Source organism: Protopterus annectens, chromosome 13.part0, assembly GCF_019279795.1.
Source record: "Protopterus annectens isolate FY-2018-M chromosome 13.part0, PAN1.0, whole genome shotgun sequence".
NCBI lineage: Eukaryota > Metazoa > Chordata > Ceratodontiformes > Protopteridae > Protopterus > Protopterus annectens.
Genome location: NC_056747.1, coordinates 514,652,719 through 514,675,239, shown reverse-complemented (window position 1 = coordinate 514,675,239; position 22,521 = coordinate 514,652,719). Strand labels below are relative to the sequence as shown.

Below are 22,521 nucleotides of genomic sequence, written 5' to 3'. Positions count from 1 at the left end.
ACCAGTAGAGTAACCCAGGGCTCCAGTTTGGACCTGCTTCTGTTTGGCATCTGTTTCTAAGAAGTCAAGGCTAACATTAAAGGCCTCTTGCTCACTAAGTTTGCAGATGACTGTAAATTGGGAGCTATTATAGATTCCCCCCAAGACACAAATGTCTTGCAAGTGGGTTTAACACAGACAAATGACTGGTGCCAAAGCCATGGCCTAAAACTCAATACTAAAAAATGCATTATAATTCTTTTTGGGAAACTGTTAAGCCATGTTAATTTCTCCATCTATAAAACTAAGAGTCAACCCTTTAGTAAGGCCTCTGAGAACATATGTAGACAACAATATGGTCTTTGACCTACAAGTAGCTAAGATAATAAGAAAATCATTCTATGTCACCCAACTTATAGGTTAGGGTATGGTATAGTATCCAGGTCCAAGAAAGTTATAGTACCACTCTACTTGGCCCTTATCAGACCTGTGATTGAATACAGTGCCCCCTTTACATTTATCTAATCAGACACTTGCAACAGTTGGAACACCCACAAAGGTTTGTCATTAAGAGAATTCAGACCATGAATAATCTGTCCTACACTGATCGCCTAAAGGCTCTGTGTCTGTATTCCATCTCCTGCAGGCTGCTGAGAGAAGATTTTTGTCTGGCTTACAGAGCTTCCTCAGACCCAGCCCTCATGGATCTGTTGCACATGCACAAAAGAAACTGCACCAGGAACACTAGATCCAGGATGTAAACTTCACTTGTGGCATAAACAGAACATGTTCAAAGGACAGATATGTGTCCCAAAGGATCCCACACAGGGAAGTAAATAGTGTGAGGAAAAACTAGCCAGGGAATTGTTATGGCTAGGCTTGTATAGGCCCTAGGGCCGTTAGCCTAGTACCAACCTATGAACCTATAGTATAGGTTCCCTATCCATGTAAACCAGAGTTCATCTCTGACCCTATTCAAATGAAACCTTGACAATTAAATGGGAAGTCATAAATTTGACATTGGTCCCTTATGGACAGAGGCCATCAATAAGAAAAGTAGTATCCTAAATAGTAGCCCCCTATAAATCCTTAGCTACCCACCTACTAACATGCCCCACCCCTCCATATAATACCGGGGTCCCAGATGGTTTGGGGTGCTTGGCTAGGCTTGTAAGGGCCCTAGTGGTTGTCAGTCTAGTAACAACCTATGAATATAAATCTATCACTAGCATTGTGATTAATGATCAAAAAGTATGTAAAAGCATTAAAATATTGGGCATAAGAAATATAATCTTAGCTAAAACAAGAAGAGGGGATTTGGGACCACAAAGTGTAGACAGCATTTACACTTATAGTAATCTTTCTGACCAATTAGAAAGCACAGAAAATGGGGTAGGGGATGTTCCTGAATACAGATCGTGTACACTTAGTATAGGCATTAATGAATCAGGTCCTAAGTCTACTGTGCGCATATCTGCAAGACAAGGTATATATTTATTTTATTTATTAGCATTTGTTTACGGGGATGGTCTGACAGACTGTGGCACATTCTCAGCAGAGTCGCAGGGAGAAAAGCTCCACAAACAACAACAACTAACATAAATATATTAAGACCAGAACCAGATCATGGTCAAATGGGGCTTAGGCAGGGTTATGGATCAGCCCCCCCCCCCCCAGCCATTCCAGTGTCCCATTACTTAGCCATTTCTCCCCAGTTACCATAAACACTTTTCAAACCTGTCAATGTGCATACTATTTTCTTCTTTACTTCTACAATGATTAGAGATATTTAAAACTTTTATTTCAATTTTTATAGCAGAAACACTGATAGCCATTTGCTACACAAAACAACACAGTCTCACAATGAAAATGGACTTATCATGAAAAGCAGGCTTCAATGTCTTTGAACCTCACATTCATTGAAACAGCATGGCAACCTACATTCAAAGAAAATGCATCTGGCCAGTGGTGGATTACATTCACGTTTGATTTTACTTCAAACCATGGGCTCCTTGCACTTATTTTTAGGACCATGCATACATACATGTGTTCTTTGCTGCACCATCCTGACTGTATTAAATTATATTCCTTGATTAATACAGCACCATGTGTTACAGAGTGTTTCAAATATGTAGGCTTGAACATTTTTCCACTAAGCAATAAAACAAAACGTATGAACCAATAATGACAAAACTACCCATTACAGAACATTTCAATCAAAAAAGATTTTGCAAACCTCTGTCATTACAATCCACCAGCATCAGTCAATATACACAATGTTATTAGAAGTAAAAGTCATCTGAATAATTCCACATTAAAGAGATCCGTAACTAATAAAGAGGTTGCTGCTGGCAAATAACTTGACATTTCATTGTTTCATGTACAAATTCAGTGCCTTCATTCCTTGAAGAATAAATCACCCATGTTACATTTTAAAAAAATTGTTAAGCTGGTAATATTGCAATAGGGAATGACCATCAACAGGTTCATAATTACTAGGCATCTCATCCAAAGGAGGACGCACTCAAGACTGCAGCACCCCCATTCCCCTTAAAAGGCACTACAGTATAAACACTCCATCTATATGATGTGGAAGTAGAACTCACAGCCCACCAAAGACAGGTATGCTACCTGTTGTGCTACTAACACTGCTTTCAAATGTTATAGCACAAATACTGATTATGGCCATTTGCTAAACAAAACAGTTACACATTGAAAACAGACTTAGCATGAGCAACAGTAAACTTATCTTCCTCTGAAACTCAGCATTCCTTGAAAATCCACAGAAACTCAACATTCTTTGAGAATGCACTGAAAGTAAAATGCACTGGACCTCAATATTTGAAAATGTACAGAGACTCAACATTTTTTGAAAATACACAGAAACACAGCAGTCCATGAAAATGCACTGAAAATCAACATTCTTTGAAAATGCACAGAAACTCAACAGTCCTCAAAAATGCATCTGTTGATGACAGTTTGGTAGATGGTGTAGAGGATTCAGGCTCTAGTCTTTTGTAATCAAGCTACAGGCTGTGAGCCCAAATAAGTTAACCAACCTGCCATCTCTAACCGGGGCATTTCACATACAAACACAACCTCCTCTCACCAGTCTGTGGTGTTGGTTACACCAGCTGCGCTCACTGTTTTGGCAGGGTAGCTCTAGCTTCAGTCAGTGCTGCTTCATGCTGGAAGGCCATCAAATCTCCTGCTCTGCAGTCCTAGTGGTTCAGGCATGTAAAATTTATGTTAGGATGCTCAGTGCTCTCCTAAAGATTTCTTGGGCTTGCTGTTTTTTTCTTACAGAAGTATCCTGTGAAGTCCAAAAGCCCTCACATCTTTCAGACTTTTACAAATGGATGCCTTTACACAGGGGCCAGGTTGACAGCCCTGTTGTTATGCACTTTAAACTACATCATGTTAGTGAAGTTGGGGGGTTGCAAGGCACAGTGTTAGAACAAATACATGTTAGTCAATATGGTAATGTAAATATAGAAGATAGGCTTTTGTATAAAGAGTCAATTTTTATATTGAAATATGGCACTTTAATTCCCCATGGACTGAATAGAGTGTGCAGCTGGAAATGTCTTATTTAATAAGATGGAGTTTTCTTAAATGATTTGATTAGTGTTAATTGAATAATGGTGTGATTTAATATATATGGTGGAGTTTTTATGTAGTGTTTTACACCTTGAAGGCTGTAAGCCGAAGCACTAGAGATTTTACTGGAATAAATCTTGGATACCTAGCCTGGTGGTTTGTGTTTTCAGACTATTCATTTATAAATCATTTTATTTTTTTATTGGCTCCCCCCCCAGCCAACACAGGCGATAGCACCTAGTGCTGGATCCAGCTCTGCCTTGACCAGTTAGTTTACACAACCACCAGAGGTTCAGATATACTAGACCTAGTTAGTACCTACCAATATGGGAGAGTGCTTTCCCCTATGTTACATCCTCACTGATGAGGTTGGACCACAAAGTTGTCTCCTTTGAAATAAAAAAAGAACTTAGTAAATTATTCCAAAGCAAATTACATCTTATTAAGTGACAGTTTGAACAAAACACTGTCCCTCCCAACCCCGAGTTCACATCAACCTGTACAGAATTGTTCACAGAGACACTGTACAGCCATGTAAATGGCTGTATAGAGACTGCTGTACCTACTAGAAGTAAGTTGAAAACAAACTCTAAAAACAAACCACACTGGTGGAATCGTAACCTTAATAAGGTATATAACAAAAAGAAAAATGTCATGGCTAAAATCAGGAAGAGACACTTCCATAAGGATAGGAATTCTCTAATTAAACTAAACAGGAAACTAAGAGAGCTAATTAAGTCCAACAAGGCTAAGTAAGGTCAAGATAACCTCACAGGCTAAAGACAACCGTAAGGCTTTCTATACCTATGACTGAAACCTCAAAGGCAGTACACATCAGTTTGCTGAATTGGTGGTCAGTGGTGCTACCTTCACTGAACAGAATGACATATCAAATTTGCTGGCTAACAAATTCAGCTCAAACTTCACCCTACCCCACTCCCTCATCTCTTCCCTTGAAATACCTACTAGCATACACCCCCAAATATTAACAGGGAACAGGTTCTGGTGGTGCTTGCTAAAGCCCAAAACAGAGCCTTAATGGGCCCCCAACAGTATCCTGAGATGCCTCCTAAATAGCTTGAAACATGACCTGTCAGGACCATTTGAATCTCATTCAACTATAGCCTCAAAACAGGCTTTGTATCATGAAAATGGAGGACTGCAACAGTTATCCCACTTCACAAGGGTGGACTATCAACAGACCCTGGAAACAGACCTATTAGTCTGACTAATCTGATATGCAAAGCCATGAAATTAAATACTATGGAAATGATCAGCAAAGACATTGGCAACCTTCAGACACTGGACCCATACCAGTTTGGCTTTTTCAAGGGAAGGTCATACCTACTAAACATGGTGAACTTCTTTAAGAAGGTTACCAAGACAATGGATGAGGGGAAAACAGTGCATACTGGCTACCTGGACTTGGCTAAGGTATTTAATACAGTACACCCTTGAGTATACTTGACAAACTCACTGAACTGGGCATAAACCCCTACTTAATTCATTGTATTGCCAGCTGGTTCACAGACAGGGCCTAGGAAGTCAGGACTGTTGAAATCACCTCCACAAAGTGACTGATCACCAGCAGTGTACCTCACAGCTCCATGCTGGGACTGCTCCAATTTGGCATCTACTTCTCAGAGGTAAAGGCTAATGTTGCAGGCCTTTGGCTGACCAAGTTTGCAGATGATTGCAAACTGGGAGCTATCATAGATTCCCTCCATGAAACAATCATCTTACAAGACAGTCTAACACAGACAGATGACTGTTGCTAAAGCCATGGATTAAAACTCAATGCCAAGAAATTCATTATATTGCCTTTTGAAAAAAGTGCTACCCAGGCTAATTATTCCATTGATTAGACACTCCTAAGAGTTCTCCCATTAGTCAGGGATCTGGGAACATATGTAAACAGTAATCTGGGCTTTGACCAACATGTGGCCAAGGTAGTAGGAAAATAATTCTATGTCGCCCAACTTATAAGTAAGGGCATGGTATCCAGGTCCAAGGAAGTCATAGTACTGCTTTATTTGGCTCTTACCAGATCCATCATTGAGTATAATGCCCCCTTCAGCATGTATGCAACAGTTGGAATGCCCACAAACATTCCTTACCAGGGGAATCCAGGATATAAACACATTGTCCATATGGATCACCTTAAAGCCTTATCTCTATACTCAGTCTTTTACAGTTTGCTGAAGTGCGAAATATGATTAGCATACAAGTCATCCTCTGGTCCAGGTCTGATGGACCTTTTGCACATCTGCGAAATAAACAGCATCAGAACCAGTAGATCCAAGGAATTAAATTTTGTTATGACATAAATAAGACATGTTGGCTAGACAGATGTGTCTCAGAGGATCACCATGCTCTGAAACAGGCTCCCCATCCATATGAAGCAAGAGTCCATCCTTAAACCTATTTAAGTGTAACCTTAATGAATGAATGGGAAATTGGAAATTCACCAAGGGTCTGGCCCCCATGTTTCTGATAGAGGCAGACAGTAATGCCCAAACTAACATACCCCCTATGCACATAACATCTAGAAACTTTGTAACTAGCATATCTCCTCCTAATAAACACCCATGATACATAAGGACACAATTGAATTGGGTTGCATAGCTAGGCTTATAATGGCCTTGGTGCTCATTAGCCAGGTATATGCCTATAAAACTATGAAACTAAATTCTGTGTGAGAGCTTTCTAGTGGTTTTATGCATATAGAAACTCTCACAATTTGAACACCTAGTGATAAAAAATACACCAACAGAATCATAATTACGACTATAGTCAAAAGATAAAATGTGATTGGTGTGTTTGATCACCAAAACAAGTATTGTTGATGTGCCTATATCATCTGCTAGACCCACTGATAAAAGTCCCAACCTTGTCTCCTGGTCTGCTCACTAATAAACATTTTTTTCCAACAACAACTTCTGGTTAAAAGGTTTCTTATAAATACAATTTGGCATATTGTCTATGGCTTTAACTAAATCAGTATTGCCTATAATAATGTCCAGTTGGTGATTTGCATTTGTTTAATATTTTCACTATAAACAGAAAAATGAATTAATAAATTTCCAAAATCTTTGTAGGAGTTTCTTTGTTTCTGTGTAAACCCAGACTTTAGTATGGATGGAAAAATCATATAGTCTGATTTACCTTCATCTGCCATGGCTAATATTTTTTCTGGATAACCACTCTGTTTGAAAAGATCAACCAAAATAGTCAAATCCCAGTGAAATACTTCTTTGTCACTGATGATTCTAGAGGCTGTAACCATATGCCTTTCATAACATTAAATTTCATAAAATATGTGTATGAACTACCAAAATGCTCCTCTCCAAATCACTCACTATCTCAGCTGAATGTGTCAAGATTAACTCATACTAGTATTTTCTTATCTTCTGTAAATAATTGACATTGTTAGAGATTGTTGACATGGCCCCTACAATGTATTATATGTTATAACAAATTTCAAAAGGAAGTAATCTGAGATCTCAAAGTCAAACTGATGTGCAAGTAGACTGTACAATCAGGAACATGTAGGAAACAGGAGAAGTCATGCATCATTTTATGTGACATTCTAGATGTCAGATTAAAGGGAAGGGAAACCACTCTTAGTGGAAGAAAACTCATCAGCTGGGTATAATTGTCCATTAAGGTAACTTGGCAATATCCCATTTACATATGTTGTGATTTTTAGAAATCTGCTATATATTGTTGTATTTGCATATCACCATATGGACCTTTAGTCTCAGTAATCTACATGCTTATGATATCAGTGACACCTACTATACTAATCCCAGTGTTAAGATGACCTTCACTGCAACTCACCTAGAAAATCCCCTTGCATTGTAACTGTAATAGCCTTCTTAAGTATGACTCCATCCCATTAACACCTTTAGCTATTTGCATTGCAATCTCACCATACAACCATAACTCCTGTTAGCCATCCTCTTAGCAGAGCTGTTGAATTCATGTTTGTGATGTCACTGAATGCAGTATAAATATTATAACAGTGAAACACACTTGCAGGACAGTTGATCATTATTATATCACTTTCTTCTAATGATACAGCAGGGGAGGACTCATTGTTCAACAAATCCCTGGAGTGTAAAGTCAGAATTGCTCTAAGTCTTGACATCTCTCCAAACTGTGCCATATGTGGTAGTCTCCTCCTGTTTATTTCTACATGTAGTGCCCTCCTAAGAACAGAAATGAAATCAAGATTGCATTCACAACAGTATAGTGCTTCTCCCAGTCATATCTTAGACCAGTAAAATGATCCTGTGTGAGGTAACTAGATTGACTGTATTAGTCCAGTTACAACAGAGGTTTATTGTGATGGAATGGATGGACAGCAACATTGAAAGCAAAACAGTTACTACCAGTGTACTTCCATTAAAGATCACCTCATTTAAAATGTACTTATAACCCCATGAGAAATTTGCCACTGTCACCTTACTATAACTTTAACAAGTGATCCACTCCCACTACATAACCCCACAGAAACTATACCACTGCTAATGCAGTACCATTTGAGGCTGCCTTCACTGCAGCCTCCTTTGGTAATTTTCATACTGGTTGCAACACTATAATCCCAAGCATGCTGTTTCCATGCGTCCCATTATTTCCATTAAAATCCTGTAAACTATTCTTCCCCCAGCTATAACTTACCAGATATTCATTGTAACTGTATAATAATAATAATAACCATTTCATGTTTTAACTCTGTTAAATAATCTACCAGATATTGACTGTAACTGTTTAATATGACCATTTAGTTTTGTTTAACTCTGTTAAAAATATTATGTACCTATAATATAATTCCCCATCTCTAAACCTAGTAGAAAATTGCCACCACCAATAACCATTAATTAATTGCATGTGTTACTGTAGTGAATAAACTATGTGGTTTTTGGTGGATTTCTATCATGGAGTCTTTGCTTTTGTAGGCTATAGACCCTTTGGGTTCCTCGTTGGTGGTAATTATATATTATCCCTTTCTTCTTAACAATACCGTGCCATGTACGTTTGCTGTTAGCTTTTGTCATACTTAGTGTTTCTGTAGCATAAACTAGTATTTATGAACATTCTTATAGTTTGTTTTCTGTGAATTGTGCAGCACCCTGACCCATTAAATAATATGCTGTATGACAGCATAGCAGCCTTCTCATGGTTTACATGTTGTTCCAGCAGAAGCAATATAGTACTGCAAAGCTGTCTTCCTTGTTCCTAATCAGAGGCAATGTGCGTGCGTGCATGTGTGTGTGTGTGGAGTGCTAGTTCTTCTTCCTAGTCAGCAGCAGTGACACACATCTTACTCCCAAGTCTGTGGTGCAGATGGTTCTCAGGGAACTTAATATCACTTTTACACACAATATAACATACATAATGGGTACATTAAGTCTAAAGAAATGTGTAATGAAAACAACTTAAGGAGTGAGAGTTTCCACTTCTTATAACTACAGAATTACTAAAAATTCTTAAAGCGTTATTAAGTCTTTGCTTCTGATTATCCATTGTTTCCTAGCTATATTAGTTTCTCTGAAAGGTGCTTGAAATGTTGACCAGTGAAATACATTCTCGCTCTACAGTTAACACTGTTTTGTTCGAGGAACTAATGCAGCTTGGGTCAAGTACTCTGTAACTCCATAGCTAGCATTCTGAACTCACCGCATGTTTTCGATTTACCATTTTTTTGTGTACAAGTCATATTTTAAGTAAGAATAAGTTTTCATTTGATCATTTTGACTTTCTTGTAGCATGTGTCAAGATACTTAGGATAAAAATACATATCTGCTGACCTCATAAGGTCCAAACATGGTGAAAGTTTTAAAACATAAGGAGAATAACTCTAAGATGACTTCCTTGCTTAGTTTAGCAGAAGCATATCAGCATCAACCCAGGAATGGAAATCAAATCAGAAGTAGATAAAATTAGCCAGCAACTGAATGTGCCAGAGAACAAAACAAAGACTATAAGGCGAAGGATCAGCTGAGAAGGCAAGAAATGTGGAAAATGCATAAATATACTTGCAAGTACAGAAAACTCTTGGAACAACCTCATGTTGATCAGGATCGAACACAGGAATGGTTAAGGAGAGATGAATTTAAATCAAAAGACGAATTGTTAATATTGGCGGCCCAAGATAGTGGACTATGTATATGTTTGTTTACAAAGTCCATTGAACATGTGGGAGAAACAGACAAATGTAGGTTTTGTAAAACAGAATTGGAAACCGTCACGTATCTTGTTGCTGGGTGTGATACACTAATGGCAGAAGGAAAGTATACAGAAAGGAACAATAATGCGGCAGGACTGCCTCACTGGGGGTTATGCAAAATGTGGAAGAAAGATACCCAGACAATAATAATAGTCGGAGTAATGGGTGTTATAAAAAAGAATTTACAATTGTACTTAGAAATGTTACTGACACATGTCACTCAGTATGAATTGCAGAAGGAGTCATTACTGGGTACATTGTGGGTGTTGCAAAGAGCACTTCTTACTAACATCAAAGATTGAAGCAATACTAATTTCGTGAACATTAATCATACTTTGACTTATGAATGAGGTTCATTCCTGTCATGGTATTAGAAACCCAAAAGGCGAAATTAAAGGGAGAAAATAGCACTGAACATCCTACAGCAATTTCTATTTAACTTCGCTTAGTCTGCGTGAAAGATTCAAAATGCAATGCACATTTCTTAGACTTTTTTTTGAGGACTAAACAGGTATAACCCTAATAAGATGGGCTGGCTGCTATTCAGGATTGGTTCTTCTGCTTAGTACACAATGAGTGTCAGGATGGGCTCTAGCTCCACTGTACCCTTGAATAGGATTATAATGGTAACTAGAAAATTAATAAATGAAAAAATATAGAGAAAAAAATGTATAGATATGTTGTTGCGATCCAAGAGCAATTACATCACAGTACCTTTTACCTTGCCTTATTAATCAATAGTATGATAAAATCTGCAATATGAACCTGTTGTTAAAACAGACGACACTTGAGGGAGGAATGTAGTGTGACTGACTTATGAATTGGGACATGATCTAATGTCTTCACAGCATATTTGCCTTTGTAGACTAGGATACAGGGTTCTAAGAAAATGTTTATGGTATGGTTAGTCACAGTATCTAGTGCTGGGCCTAGAGTATCACAGACACATTCTTTAGCCAGCAAATCATATAGCTTTTTATTCCTGCTTCTGCAGCTGCACCCAAGCTAAATGACTCGTTAGGTTTTACCTTGCTAATTGGAGTGTCTTCTGTACAAGGGAGAATATCAACCTAAAAAATAAAAGTGTAGTTGCACACATTTGCATGAGTATGTGTGTGTGTGTGTCTATAGATATATATATATATATATAGATATATATATATATATATATATATATATATATATATATATATATATATATATATATATATATATATATATATATATATATATATACATATATATATATGTATATATATATATATATATATATATATATATATATATATATATATGTATATATATGCACACACACACGCACACACCCACACACACACAGACACACATACATGCACGCACAAACATACACTCACACTTACATACATAGACATTTCCCTTACCTTCCTCTTTCCAAGCATTAAGATTAAAACGTGGTATATCACTACACTTTACATAATTCTGTGGAGATTGGAAGATAAATGCATCCCTGGGAACAGTGTTAATTCTTGTATTGTCACAGATAATCCGAGAGAGAGTGCTCTGCTGCAGTGTGTCTCGCTGCTGACTTGTAAATACATCAATATTTTCCCACCAAAATCTGTAAATAGAAACACAAAATGATTTTGAAATGACAGTATGAGAAAAACTTCCAGCTTCACAATAACAGTTTATTACAAACTATGTGTAATTATCTTGAATATAATGTATTACTGTAGGCACTATTTTGTAAACTTAATGAACCTGCTAGCAATTTAATGATATTTCTTTACTTTTCACTGTAGATTATAGTTTTGTTAAATATTTCTTGCACTTAAATATAAACAGCTAACTTAAAACAGTAAAAGTTAAATAATGCAATGGGAATAAAATTACAAAAAAGAAACACAGACTCTGTCAGCGTCTGAGAACCACTTATCATTGCAGTATGATATGGCAATCTTTACGAATCCCCCCAATGCCTCAATACATACAGTAACTATTACATTTGTAATATTTTGTAAACAACTTACAATATTTCAGTAACCAATTAAGTTACACACACACTATCAGCAGCATTTTATTCATCCAGCTGAGAGCTTTCATATGAGGCTAAGGAGTTCTGTCTGTGTTACTTTCTTGTTGAGATATTTAGAAAATGTGAAAAGTATATCTATATAAGTTAATATAATAAACACAACAGTTAATATCGATTTACCTGCACTAGACAGATGTCAAATATTAATGTAGTTGAGTTTGCTATTGTGTAAGCTTTAAAATTATTTTATTTAAAACCTTGTATATAGCATGGTTTTGAAATTACTGATGCAAATATGAACAAGCAATATTTGACGCCTAGAGGCATCAGTAGGTGTTAACTGCAGATGCACCTGGAGGCATCACTCGGATGTAATGAGTTCCATTTCAGATCTATGTCTTTTTCCACTGTGAATTAATTTTGAGTATGCCAAGTATTCTAGAACTCCATAATGCTTTTTATCCTCATCACAATACCCAAATGGGGTCTATATTATAAGATCGACATCCGAAAATGTCAGCTCATCTTTCGTTGATACGGAAATGTCGAACTCCCAGATTGTCGAATGGCCAAATCACCGATTTCTTTCCAAGGGAAAGAAATGGGTTGGCTGTTCTGTTACACCTGCCCTTTCCCCGACATTTCCATGTCAACTAAAGGTGAGTCGACATTTTTGGATTTCAGTCTTATAATATAGACCCCCAGATGTGTTTTTTAGGAACTTACCACTCTCTATGAAGAAATACTTCTGGATGTACGGCAAAAGTCTTTACCCCTCCAGCTTAAGGACATGTTCTTCTGAGAATTCACCTCCTTTGCTATAGTAATTACAATAGTGCTCTATTAAAATTTGTTCATTTTGGTTTTCTGTCCTCATTCAAAAAATGAGTGAGAGAGACCTTACATCATTTAAGCTACATCACACTTTACTGTCCCTACTCTTTGCTCTGACTAAGGTTTGTTCTCCAGAACTGGTCATGGTACTCTTGATAGCTCTGATAGACAATAAGAGTACAGGTGGGATATAAAAATATTCAAAATCTGAAAAAAACCGAACTCTTCAAAATTAATCATCTGGAGGATTTTTAGCAATTCTGAGGCTGACATTAATTTGCTACATATGACAAATAAGTTCTCTTCTGTACAGTTCCTCAGCTAAACCAGTTCATATTTTTGTAGTGCTATAAAACATCTTATGTCACTTGTCCTATATCCATGAAAATATATGTACTATGTCTCACTGCAAGACTCGGCAATTAAGCAAGAATGGGCCCTACATACTTTCTCTACCATAACTAGATTTCCTCTCAATTCTTTTACATTGTAAAGAAAATAATTAATGAGTTTTAAGTTTTGTTTGAGGCAGTATTTTAAAGCCTTATATTATTAAATTACTTAATTGTGTTTATTAGCCATAAAAGTTGCTGACTGCTCAAGGACAGTCCTAAACAAAGATATACATGAAGGTAAAAGAGATCAGTTTGTTGTTCTGTAAACATATAGTGCATCTTTGTTGCTTATTTGCCTTATTTCAGATATTGATAAACTGGTTATTCATTAATTAATTTTCTAATATCTGATTTATCCGACTGAGCATCACATCATACCCGAGAGAAAACCTTTCCTTGAAAGTAATGGACATAAGGGAAAAAACAAGTCTTGGATAGGAGCAGTCCATCACAGGTTACACTGGTTATTAAAGGTAAATTTGTGACCGAAAACAACAGCAATGTTTGTTTATGTTTTTACATTTGTAGAAAACATTTCCAAAGACTATTATATAACTATGCATTCTCATATATACTTCTGTGTGTTTACTCTGAGAAAAATTAAAAGTGGCACATGCAAAATTATCATTGGCAATTTGAATGATATCTCAGAATAAAAGTTCAAATTTTTTTCATCTAAAAGTGTCAGCATATACATCTTTTTACCTTTTGTCTTAGTACTAAAAATACAACTGTCAATAAAAGTAAGTTACTTTACATCCATTGTTTTAAACAAAACATTTACAGAGTATTAGTGGAGAGAGAATTCTGCCTTCTTGTAGTTATTTTGATGCTTAATGGATTTTAAAACTCAATATTTTATAAATAATATTACCAAGAATTTTAATGACCTCTCTAGATGATATATTGCTAAAAATGATGCTAGTTTTAAATCAGTATCAGACATTTTTGAGTTTAAAAAATATGGTAAAAAATTAAATAACATTACCATCATCAGACCACATTTTCCCATTTTTCTTCATGGGTTTGGGTGCTGTGTCAACTGTGATCACTTCTCAATTCAGTGCCGCTCTCCTACCTTCTTCAACAATTATGCCTGACTGTCACAGGTCTAATCTCACACAATCCATCCATCTCTTTGCTGGACGTCCTCATTTCCTCTTGCCTTCTCCTGTCTTCTCCAAATCTTCTTCACCAGATTGTCTTCTACTTTTCTGCTCATGTGCCCCCATTGTAATCTGTTCTATATGACTTTCTCTGCAATTGGAACTACTTTGGTGTCTGTTCTGATGTCTTTATTTCTTCATCTGTTCCTTAGTGTGCATCCTACCGTCTCTCTCAAGCACTTTATCTCCATCACCTCTAGCTTCCTCAACTGCTGTGCCTTTACTGCTCAGGTTTCTGTACCATACAGTAGTAAAGTTTTGTACATCTTAATTTTCAGCTTTTTTGAATTTTTCTGTCATACACTACCCATGCCACTCTGCAGCCCCTCTAATTCTAACTTTGACCTCCTCATTTAGACTTTTGTTCTCCTCAACCAACCCTTCCAGATACATGAGGCTGTTATCATGTTTCACTATTTTTTCTTCTGTCTCAATTTTCATCTTCTTCTAATTTCCCTCATTTGCTGCCAAAAAAAGATTTTCAATAACCATGGACAAAAATTCCATAAGTCCATGCAGAATGTACACATTTGAGTCTGCCATTTTAATATCTATACTAAGCCACTTTGTAAGCCAGCGCTAAGGCGTATGATTTTACCTATCCTCTGATTTTGTCCAGAAGAGTGCAGGATGACAGTTACATAGCAGTTTTGAAAAATAAATGCATATAACATGAAATTGCTGTCTGATATCAAGAGTTGCACTGACTTATTAGATACAATTGATTCATGATCCAAAGCTAGTTTTTCATAAGGGTATGCAAATGTACAGCATGGAAAATTAAGTTTGATAATTGTTCTTTAAGTAAGCCCTCAACCATAATTCTAGAGTTTTGGAAAAAGGAGAAAGCAAACCAAGCCTGTCTGTAATTTTCTGCTTTAGTAGAAATACTTTGTGAATGGAATTAGGATTTGCTGTCTTTAAAGAGTTACTTATTAATCCAGCCATTAAAAAATAATTGCAAACATTAGTTAAGGAAGCAGAAGCATTAACTGCTAGGTTTTGTTTTCAAGTTGAAAAGCTTTGTGCCCTGTTTTGGCCATCCTTCTCACCCATAGTATTGTCCACTGTGGTTTGCAACCCACACTTAGCTATATGAGTAAGGTAAGGTGAAGTTCATATAAGAGATTTGGTTCCAAGCCCCTCTTAAGTTACAGAATGACTGAAACACATATGGAATTGTTATTTTAGATTTTATGGCATGTATTCCTGCACACAGTTTCTCTTATTATATCAGGACCTTAATGTTTAAAAATATTCAGTGTAACTAAATAATTGAGATACTTCAACACCTATGGTACCAACCACTGCTACGGTACAACTGCCCCACTTGACACCAAAAATAGTCTCCCCATTTCAGGTCACTACCCCCCTCCAATGCAACCTTCTGGTCCTTTGACCATGGTGCCAAAGGGTGAAACTTTACCTTGGACCCGATATTCCCCATTGGTAGATCCCTTTTTTGGACAACAATTCTGTCCATTTCTTGAATGGCCTGATTCTCCATCAGGGATGTCAACCCCCTCCACCAGGAGTCTTTCGGAGCTCGATGTAGTAAGACTTGTGGATCGGCTCCTGGTGGCCAGAGGAATTCCTACTCCTTCTAAATCCTCCCTCCTACATGGTGCTGAGGAATTTTATCCACAGACTTCAACATATATTCCTCCTTTGACCTCTTTGCAAGTATTGGAGCCTTCAATGCTGATGCCTATCATGGTTCCAGCTTCTTTGGTTCCATTGTTAGATCTTACCATGTTTCCGGAGCCTACCCTATGGTCCTCGACTCATTTGGAGCTGACCCATCCTCGGGATCATGACTAGTCTGTTGGTACCATGACCCCTAGTACAGCGCCTATTTTTTCTATGGTGTCATCTATTGTCCCAGTTGTTTTGATGGCACTGAGTCCTCTCGTGGCTCCTTTCCTGGGGGTGAGCTCGTCGGAGAAGGGTGTGACCCTGGTTCCAAGGTTGTCTTTCTCAGGTCCAGGCTCACATCCCTCTTTGGGTGGGCCTGCTTTTCAGGTAATGGAGAAGGCACTCACCTCAGCAAGCACACAGCTGGTTCCTTCAGTGCCAGTATGTCACATATACATGTCCTCTGGACCACAGCTGACACAATCCACTACCCTGGGACTGCCACAGGGCACTCTCTATTTGGAGCCCTCTTCAGATGCTCCCACCCTACAAGAGATTGTGCAAGAGGAAGCACGTGGATTCCCCTGAAGAATCCCTTACCAAAGATACAGACTACGATGAGGGGGAAGAGTGCCCATGGTCACCCCCTGAGGATGTCTCCTTTGGAGACATACTAGAAATCTTAAAGCAGAGGGGAGACTGGAAGCCTTCCAACTCTTCCTCTGAGGTGGCTGTATTCTTGCAGGCTTTCTGTGCTCAACTCTCTACTTCCTGGGTGACCCCCGCCTGTAGATGATCTAGTCCAGCTTATTGTGCAGTGTGCCTGAAAGAGTCCTCACACTGCTGAGCCTATCTCCTGGAGACCAGACAAAATTCTCTCCCCTCCAGAGGATCACCCTCATTGGTCCAAAGGCTTGGCAGTAGACACTGTGGTGGTGGCGGTGACCACTATAAAAGAACTCGCAGAGGAGAGTCCTACTGTCTAGTCTCCAAACAGGGAGTCCTGGCCAATGGACAGACTAGAGAAGCAGGTGTATACTTCATCGACCTTTGCCATTTGGTCCTTGAATTACTTAGCACACTTTACTCATCTCCAGAAGGAAAGAAGTCAAACAAACAGCAGAGAACCAAACCAGGAAGTAAATGCACACACAGCCAGGAAATGGAACAGCTTGTTGTAAGTTCACCAAGGCAGATTCAGTAAATCCAGGTAGGCACCAAACGAATTCAAATAATTCCTTTATTCAGAACCACAGAATAATAACACACAAGCGCTTTCGCTCAGAGGAATTCTGAGCTTTATCAAGTGACACCATACTGTTGAATCAGGTGTCTTATATACCTTGAAAATCCTAGGTTAATTAGAAAGCACTACCAATTAACATTTTAAAGAGAATATGCACTATTCCCCATGCTTAAAAATTCCTTTAAAACAAAATATATAAAAAAATAAAATAGATTGCTTAAAATAATGCATTAATGCATCTGTCACTACTAAAAATGCTAATAGCTTAAAAGTAAACAAAACATTGTGCACTGTTTCCATAGTGTTTAACTTTGTAATAAAACTTGCTTTGTGCAAAAAGTTGCACTTCTTTTGAAAATTGGAATAAGATGGAGTGACTTGACGTACCAACTGTTGTTCGTGTAAGTATAATATAGGGCTAATGCCTAGTATGGGTATGACAATATTTTCCTTTTCTTGGTCTTGTTGACAACCCTGCTGGAAAAAGAACACTATATCTTGACCAAGTAAAACTATGCTGTACAATAGGTCTTTCCTTAACATAGACTTTGTATAGTGTAGCATTAAGTGAAAATCATGCCCATGTGTATGAGTACTTGCCATAAGTAATTGTGAGGGGAATGTCAAACTAAAGTCTTGCCCTTCTTAGTTTCAATAGCGGCTTGATACTGATCAAACCATTAAGCCCAGGGGGTCTCCCAGCATCTAACTTTAATTGCCAGAGGAGTTCTCGATATTCTAAAGTTGATTCCCAATCACCCCCCCCTGGCATCAGGCTTAACTTGCTCCAGTACCATAAATTTCAGTTTTATGTTTGGACAGGTCAGGGAGTGCTTATAAAAAGCATTGGTTTCCTTCTTTTTGTTTATATCATAAAAATGCTCGTATATCCGCTTGCGGAATTCCCTTTCCGTTTTGCCTACATAGAAACTGCTGCAAGTGGTGCAGAAGCATAAATAGACCACCCCCTTGCTATCACATGTGAAATGGCCCGTGGGGTAGATTTTAAACCTTCTGGATGGAATGGTGATACTTTTTTCTTCCAAGATGGCATGGCATTGGCTACATGCCCCACATTTGAATGTTCCCTTTCTTGCTGGGTTAGTTTTCCTTGTAATGTTCTGCTTTTTCTCAAACATTTCCTTGAGATTGGTACCCCTTCTCCTTACAAATGAAGGTTGGTCAGGCAATAGCCCCTTAAACTCTTCAAAGAGGGCAAGTACAGGCCAGTACTTTCTTACAGATTCCTCCATTTCCCTTGAGTGCAAAGAGTAGGTGTAGATAAAACTGTTCTTAAATTCATTGTTGATAACGGGAACGGAGCTGGCTGGTATGCCTGTTCCCTTACCCAGAAGGGGTGGATAGACAGTTCCTCTTTCGGAATTTACCTCCTCGACAAGGCTTTTGAAGAGGTCCAGAGGATAGCCCCTTTCTAAGAACAGACTTTCCAAAAACCTGACCTCTGCCATGTAGTCGTCATGTCCACTGCAAATCCTGCTTGCCCTGATGAGTTGTCCTTTGACAATGCCTTTTTTCTGGAAAAAAGGATGTGCACTCTCAAAGTGCAGAACAGAGTTGGAAAAAGTAGGTTTTCGATACAGCTTAGATTGAAAACTGTTCTCCAAGTAATTTTTGTATATGGTGACATCCAAATAATGCAATTGGTCTGGATCGGTGGAGTGAGTGAACTGCAGAAAATTGGTACTTGCATTGATGTGAGCAAAAAAACTCAAAAGCTCATCCTCGGACCCTTGCCACAAGATGCAGATGTCGTCAAGGTAGCGTCTGTAGAGTAGTAGATGTTGCTCCCAAGGGGGGATCAATACAAACTTGTGCTCCCATACGTGAAGCACCACGTTGGTGTAAAAGGTGGCACAGGATGCCCCCATTGCTACTCCTTTACTTTGCTTGAAGAGTTCTCCATTGAAAAAGATGAAGTTGTTACGTAATATGATTTCCATGAATTCAATGACCAAGTTGCTTAGTCTGTTGTTCAAATCGGTTTCATTGGTGAGAAACTCACCAAACCAGTCCAGACCCTCATCATGTGGAATGCTAGAAAAGAGATCCTTGATGTCAATGGTCACCAGCAACAGGTCAGGAGAAAACTTGGTAGTAGGAAAATCACACAGAAAGTGCCAGGAGTCCTTGCATACATGCGTAAGCAGGGGGGTGAATCTCTTAGTCAAACAATCAATAAATTTACCGATGGGTTCCGTGATTCCTCCTGCCCCTGCCACTATTGGCCTGAATGCTGGTGGGTTAGTTCCCGTGTGAATTTTAGGGATGCCAAACAAAACCGGTATCCTTGGTTTTTCTACATGTAAATAATTGTAGAGCTTCTCATTGATGGAATTTTGCAGCAATAAATCGTACAAATGATAGTTGATTTGCGCTAGAGCAATATTGACTTTATTTCGTGAGACTGTTGAATATTGCCCATCATTTTGAAGCATGTTATGAATGTAAGCCTCATAGTCTGCAGCAAACATCAACACTACCCCTCCGCCTTTGTCCGGCTTCATTATCCTAACATTTTCGTCCTTTAACTGTTTAATAAAGTTGAACCCTTCTTTAGAAAAGTTGCCAACTAATGAAGTCTTTCTGTCCATAGATATTTTCCTAAAATCCTTTTCCACCAAATTCTCAAAAAAAGATATGAGTGGATGTGGTGGGGGTTAAATACACTTCTGCGGCTTGGACCTGTCTCCATAAATTGCTGCCCCTTAAAATAGTGTGTTAAATTCAAACCCCTGGTAAAGAGTTTTAACTCAACCAGGGACTGTGAAAGATTCATAGGTCTAGAAGGCACAAATTGCAAGCCACGCGTGAACACGTCAAACACCCAGTCATCCAGCTCTAAGTCCGTGTAATTATAAATGGCAAAGTTATCCTTTCTTAAAATAGTACACGTCATTTTTATTTTATTTATTTTATTTTACATTTGTTGACCGGGCTAGTCTGGCTGGATACATGTCCATTTTCAGCAGAGGCCCGAGGAGAAAAGCTCCACTATAAACTAAGTACATTACAATTAGATAAAAATCTACTATTCTAAGATATAGCTACAATCAGAGAAATAGAAAAACAGAGGATTGAAAGGATAAATTCAAAGAAAATCAAGTTTACAATATGCAGATAATTAAATATCACACAATTGTGCAAAATGTACATACTTAAAAACTCAACAGTAAAAGGAACAGAACTAATGTAGTGCAGAGATGAAAAAGAGTGGAGGAGACACAGTAAGAGAAACAGGTTAGTCAGGTGTACTACAGGAACAAAGCCAATGATTTTGGATTATTAAGGCCCCCTATACCATTGCCTTTAATACTGTTAGTGTGGTCCACAGCAAATTCTGTGTTTGAAGTGTTTAGTGTTACTTCAAAAAAACTTTCCTCATTCACTACCTGCGGGTCCATTCCCTGGGTGCCTGTTTGTGTCCTGCTGAAAATCCTGGTTGACACCCTTCCTACCCTTTTCAGCTAGCCTTTCACTTCTTCGAGGTGGCTCTTCCACCTCTTCGTGAACATTTTCCTCTTGGGCATGTACTACAGAAGGTACTTTGTTAGACACTCCTTTGGTATAACGGTTAGGGGCAGGGTAAGCCAACCCTTCCCTGTATTCTGCCAAGTCTCTTTCCAGCTTTCTCAATTTTCTATTTAAAACCTTGTCACAAAACATATCAACTTTGTTAAACATTAGATCATAGTCACTTTTAAAAAACAGAAAGTCTGCATCAGTTGTTATTTTAGTATTCAATATTCAATCAATAAATTTACCGATGGGTTCCGTGATTCCTCCTGCCCCTGCCACTATTGGCCTGAATGCTGGTGGGTTAGTTCCCTTGTGAATTTTAGGGATGCCAAACAAAACCGGTATCCTTGGTTTTTCTACATGTAAATAATTGTAGAGCTTCTCATTGATGGAATTTTGCAGCAATAAATCGTACAAATGGTAGTTGATTTGCGCTAGAGCAATATTGACTTTATTTCGTGAGACTGTTGAATATTGCCCATCATTTTGAAGCATGTTATGAATGTAAGCCTCATAGTCTGCAGCAAACATCAACACTACCCCTCCGCCTTTGTCCGGCTTCATTATCCTAACATTTTCGTCCTTTAACTGTTTAATAAAGTTGAACCCTTCTTTAGAAAAGTTGCCAACTAATGAAGTCTTTCTGTCCATAGATATTTTCCTAAAATCCTTTTCCACCAAATTCTCAAAAAAAGATATGAGTGGATGTGGTGGGGGTTAAATACACTTCTGCGGCTTGGACCTGTCTCCATAAATTGCTGCCCCTTAAAATAGTGTGTTAAATTCAAACCCCTGGTAAAGAGTTTTAACTCAACCAGGGACTGTGAAAGATTCATAGGTCTAGAAGGCACAAATTGCAAGCCACGCGTGAACACGTCAAACACCCAGTCATCCAGCTCTAAGTCCGTGTAATTATAAATGGCAAAGTTATCCTTTCTTAAAATAGTACACGTCATTTTTATTTTATTTATTTTATTTTACATTTGTTGACCGGGCTAGTCTGGCTGGATACATGTCCATTTTCAGCAGAGGCCCGAGGAGAAAAGCTCCACTATAAACTAAGTACATTACAATTAGATAAAAATCTACTATTCTAAGATATAGCTACAATCAGAGAAATAGAAAAACAGAGGATTGAAAGGATAAATTCAAAGAAAATCAAGTTTACAATATGCAGATAATTAAATATCACACAATTGTGCAAAATGTACATACTTAAAAACTCAACAGTAAAAGGAACAGAACTAATGTAGTGCAGAGATGAAAAAGAGTGGAGGAGACACAGTAAGAGAAACAGGTTAGTCAGGTGTACTACAGGAACAAAGCCAATGATTTTGGATTATTAAGGCCCCCTATACCATTGCCTTTAATACTGTTAGTGTGGTCCACAGCAAATTCTGTGTTTGAAGTGTTTAGTGTTACTTCAAAAAAACTTTCCTCATTCACTACCTGCGGGTCCATTCCCTGGGTGCCTGTTTGTGTCCTGCTGAAAATCCTGGTTGACACCCTTCCTACCCTTTTCAGCTAGCCTTTCACTTCTTCGAGGTGGCTCTTCCACCTCTTCGTGAACATTTTCCTCTTGGGCATGTACTACAGAAGGTACTTTGTTAGACACTCCTTTGGTATAACGGTTAGGGGCAGGGTAAGCCACCCCTTCCCTGTATTCTGCCAAGTCTCTTTCCAGCTTTCTCAATTTTCTATTTAAAACCTTGTCACAAAACATATCAACTTTGTTAAACATTAGATCATAGTCACTTTTAAAAAACAGAAAGTCTGCATCAGTTGTTATTTTAGTATTCAATATTTCCAAATCCTCTAATAATGAACAAGCTTTATATTCATATTCGGAAATCATTAGGTTCAACATTTCCACACCTGCTCTA

The 22,521-nt window shown here is 38.1% G+C and overlaps 1 protein-coding gene across 1 annotated transcript in view; it reads right to left on the bottom strand.

Annotated features, from left to right (window-relative positions):
* The window catches only part of MPO (myeloperoxidase), a 622,068-nt gene that overhangs the window by 19,894 nt on the left and 579,653 nt on the right, over nt 1–22,521 (bottom strand). Inside the window, exon 12 of the mRNA XM_044054141.1 lies at nt 11,212–11,408. Coding sequence (XP_043910076.1) covers nt 11,212–11,408 — 197 coding nt within the window. The remainder of the gene's footprint in view (nt 1–11,211; nt 11,409–22,521) is intronic.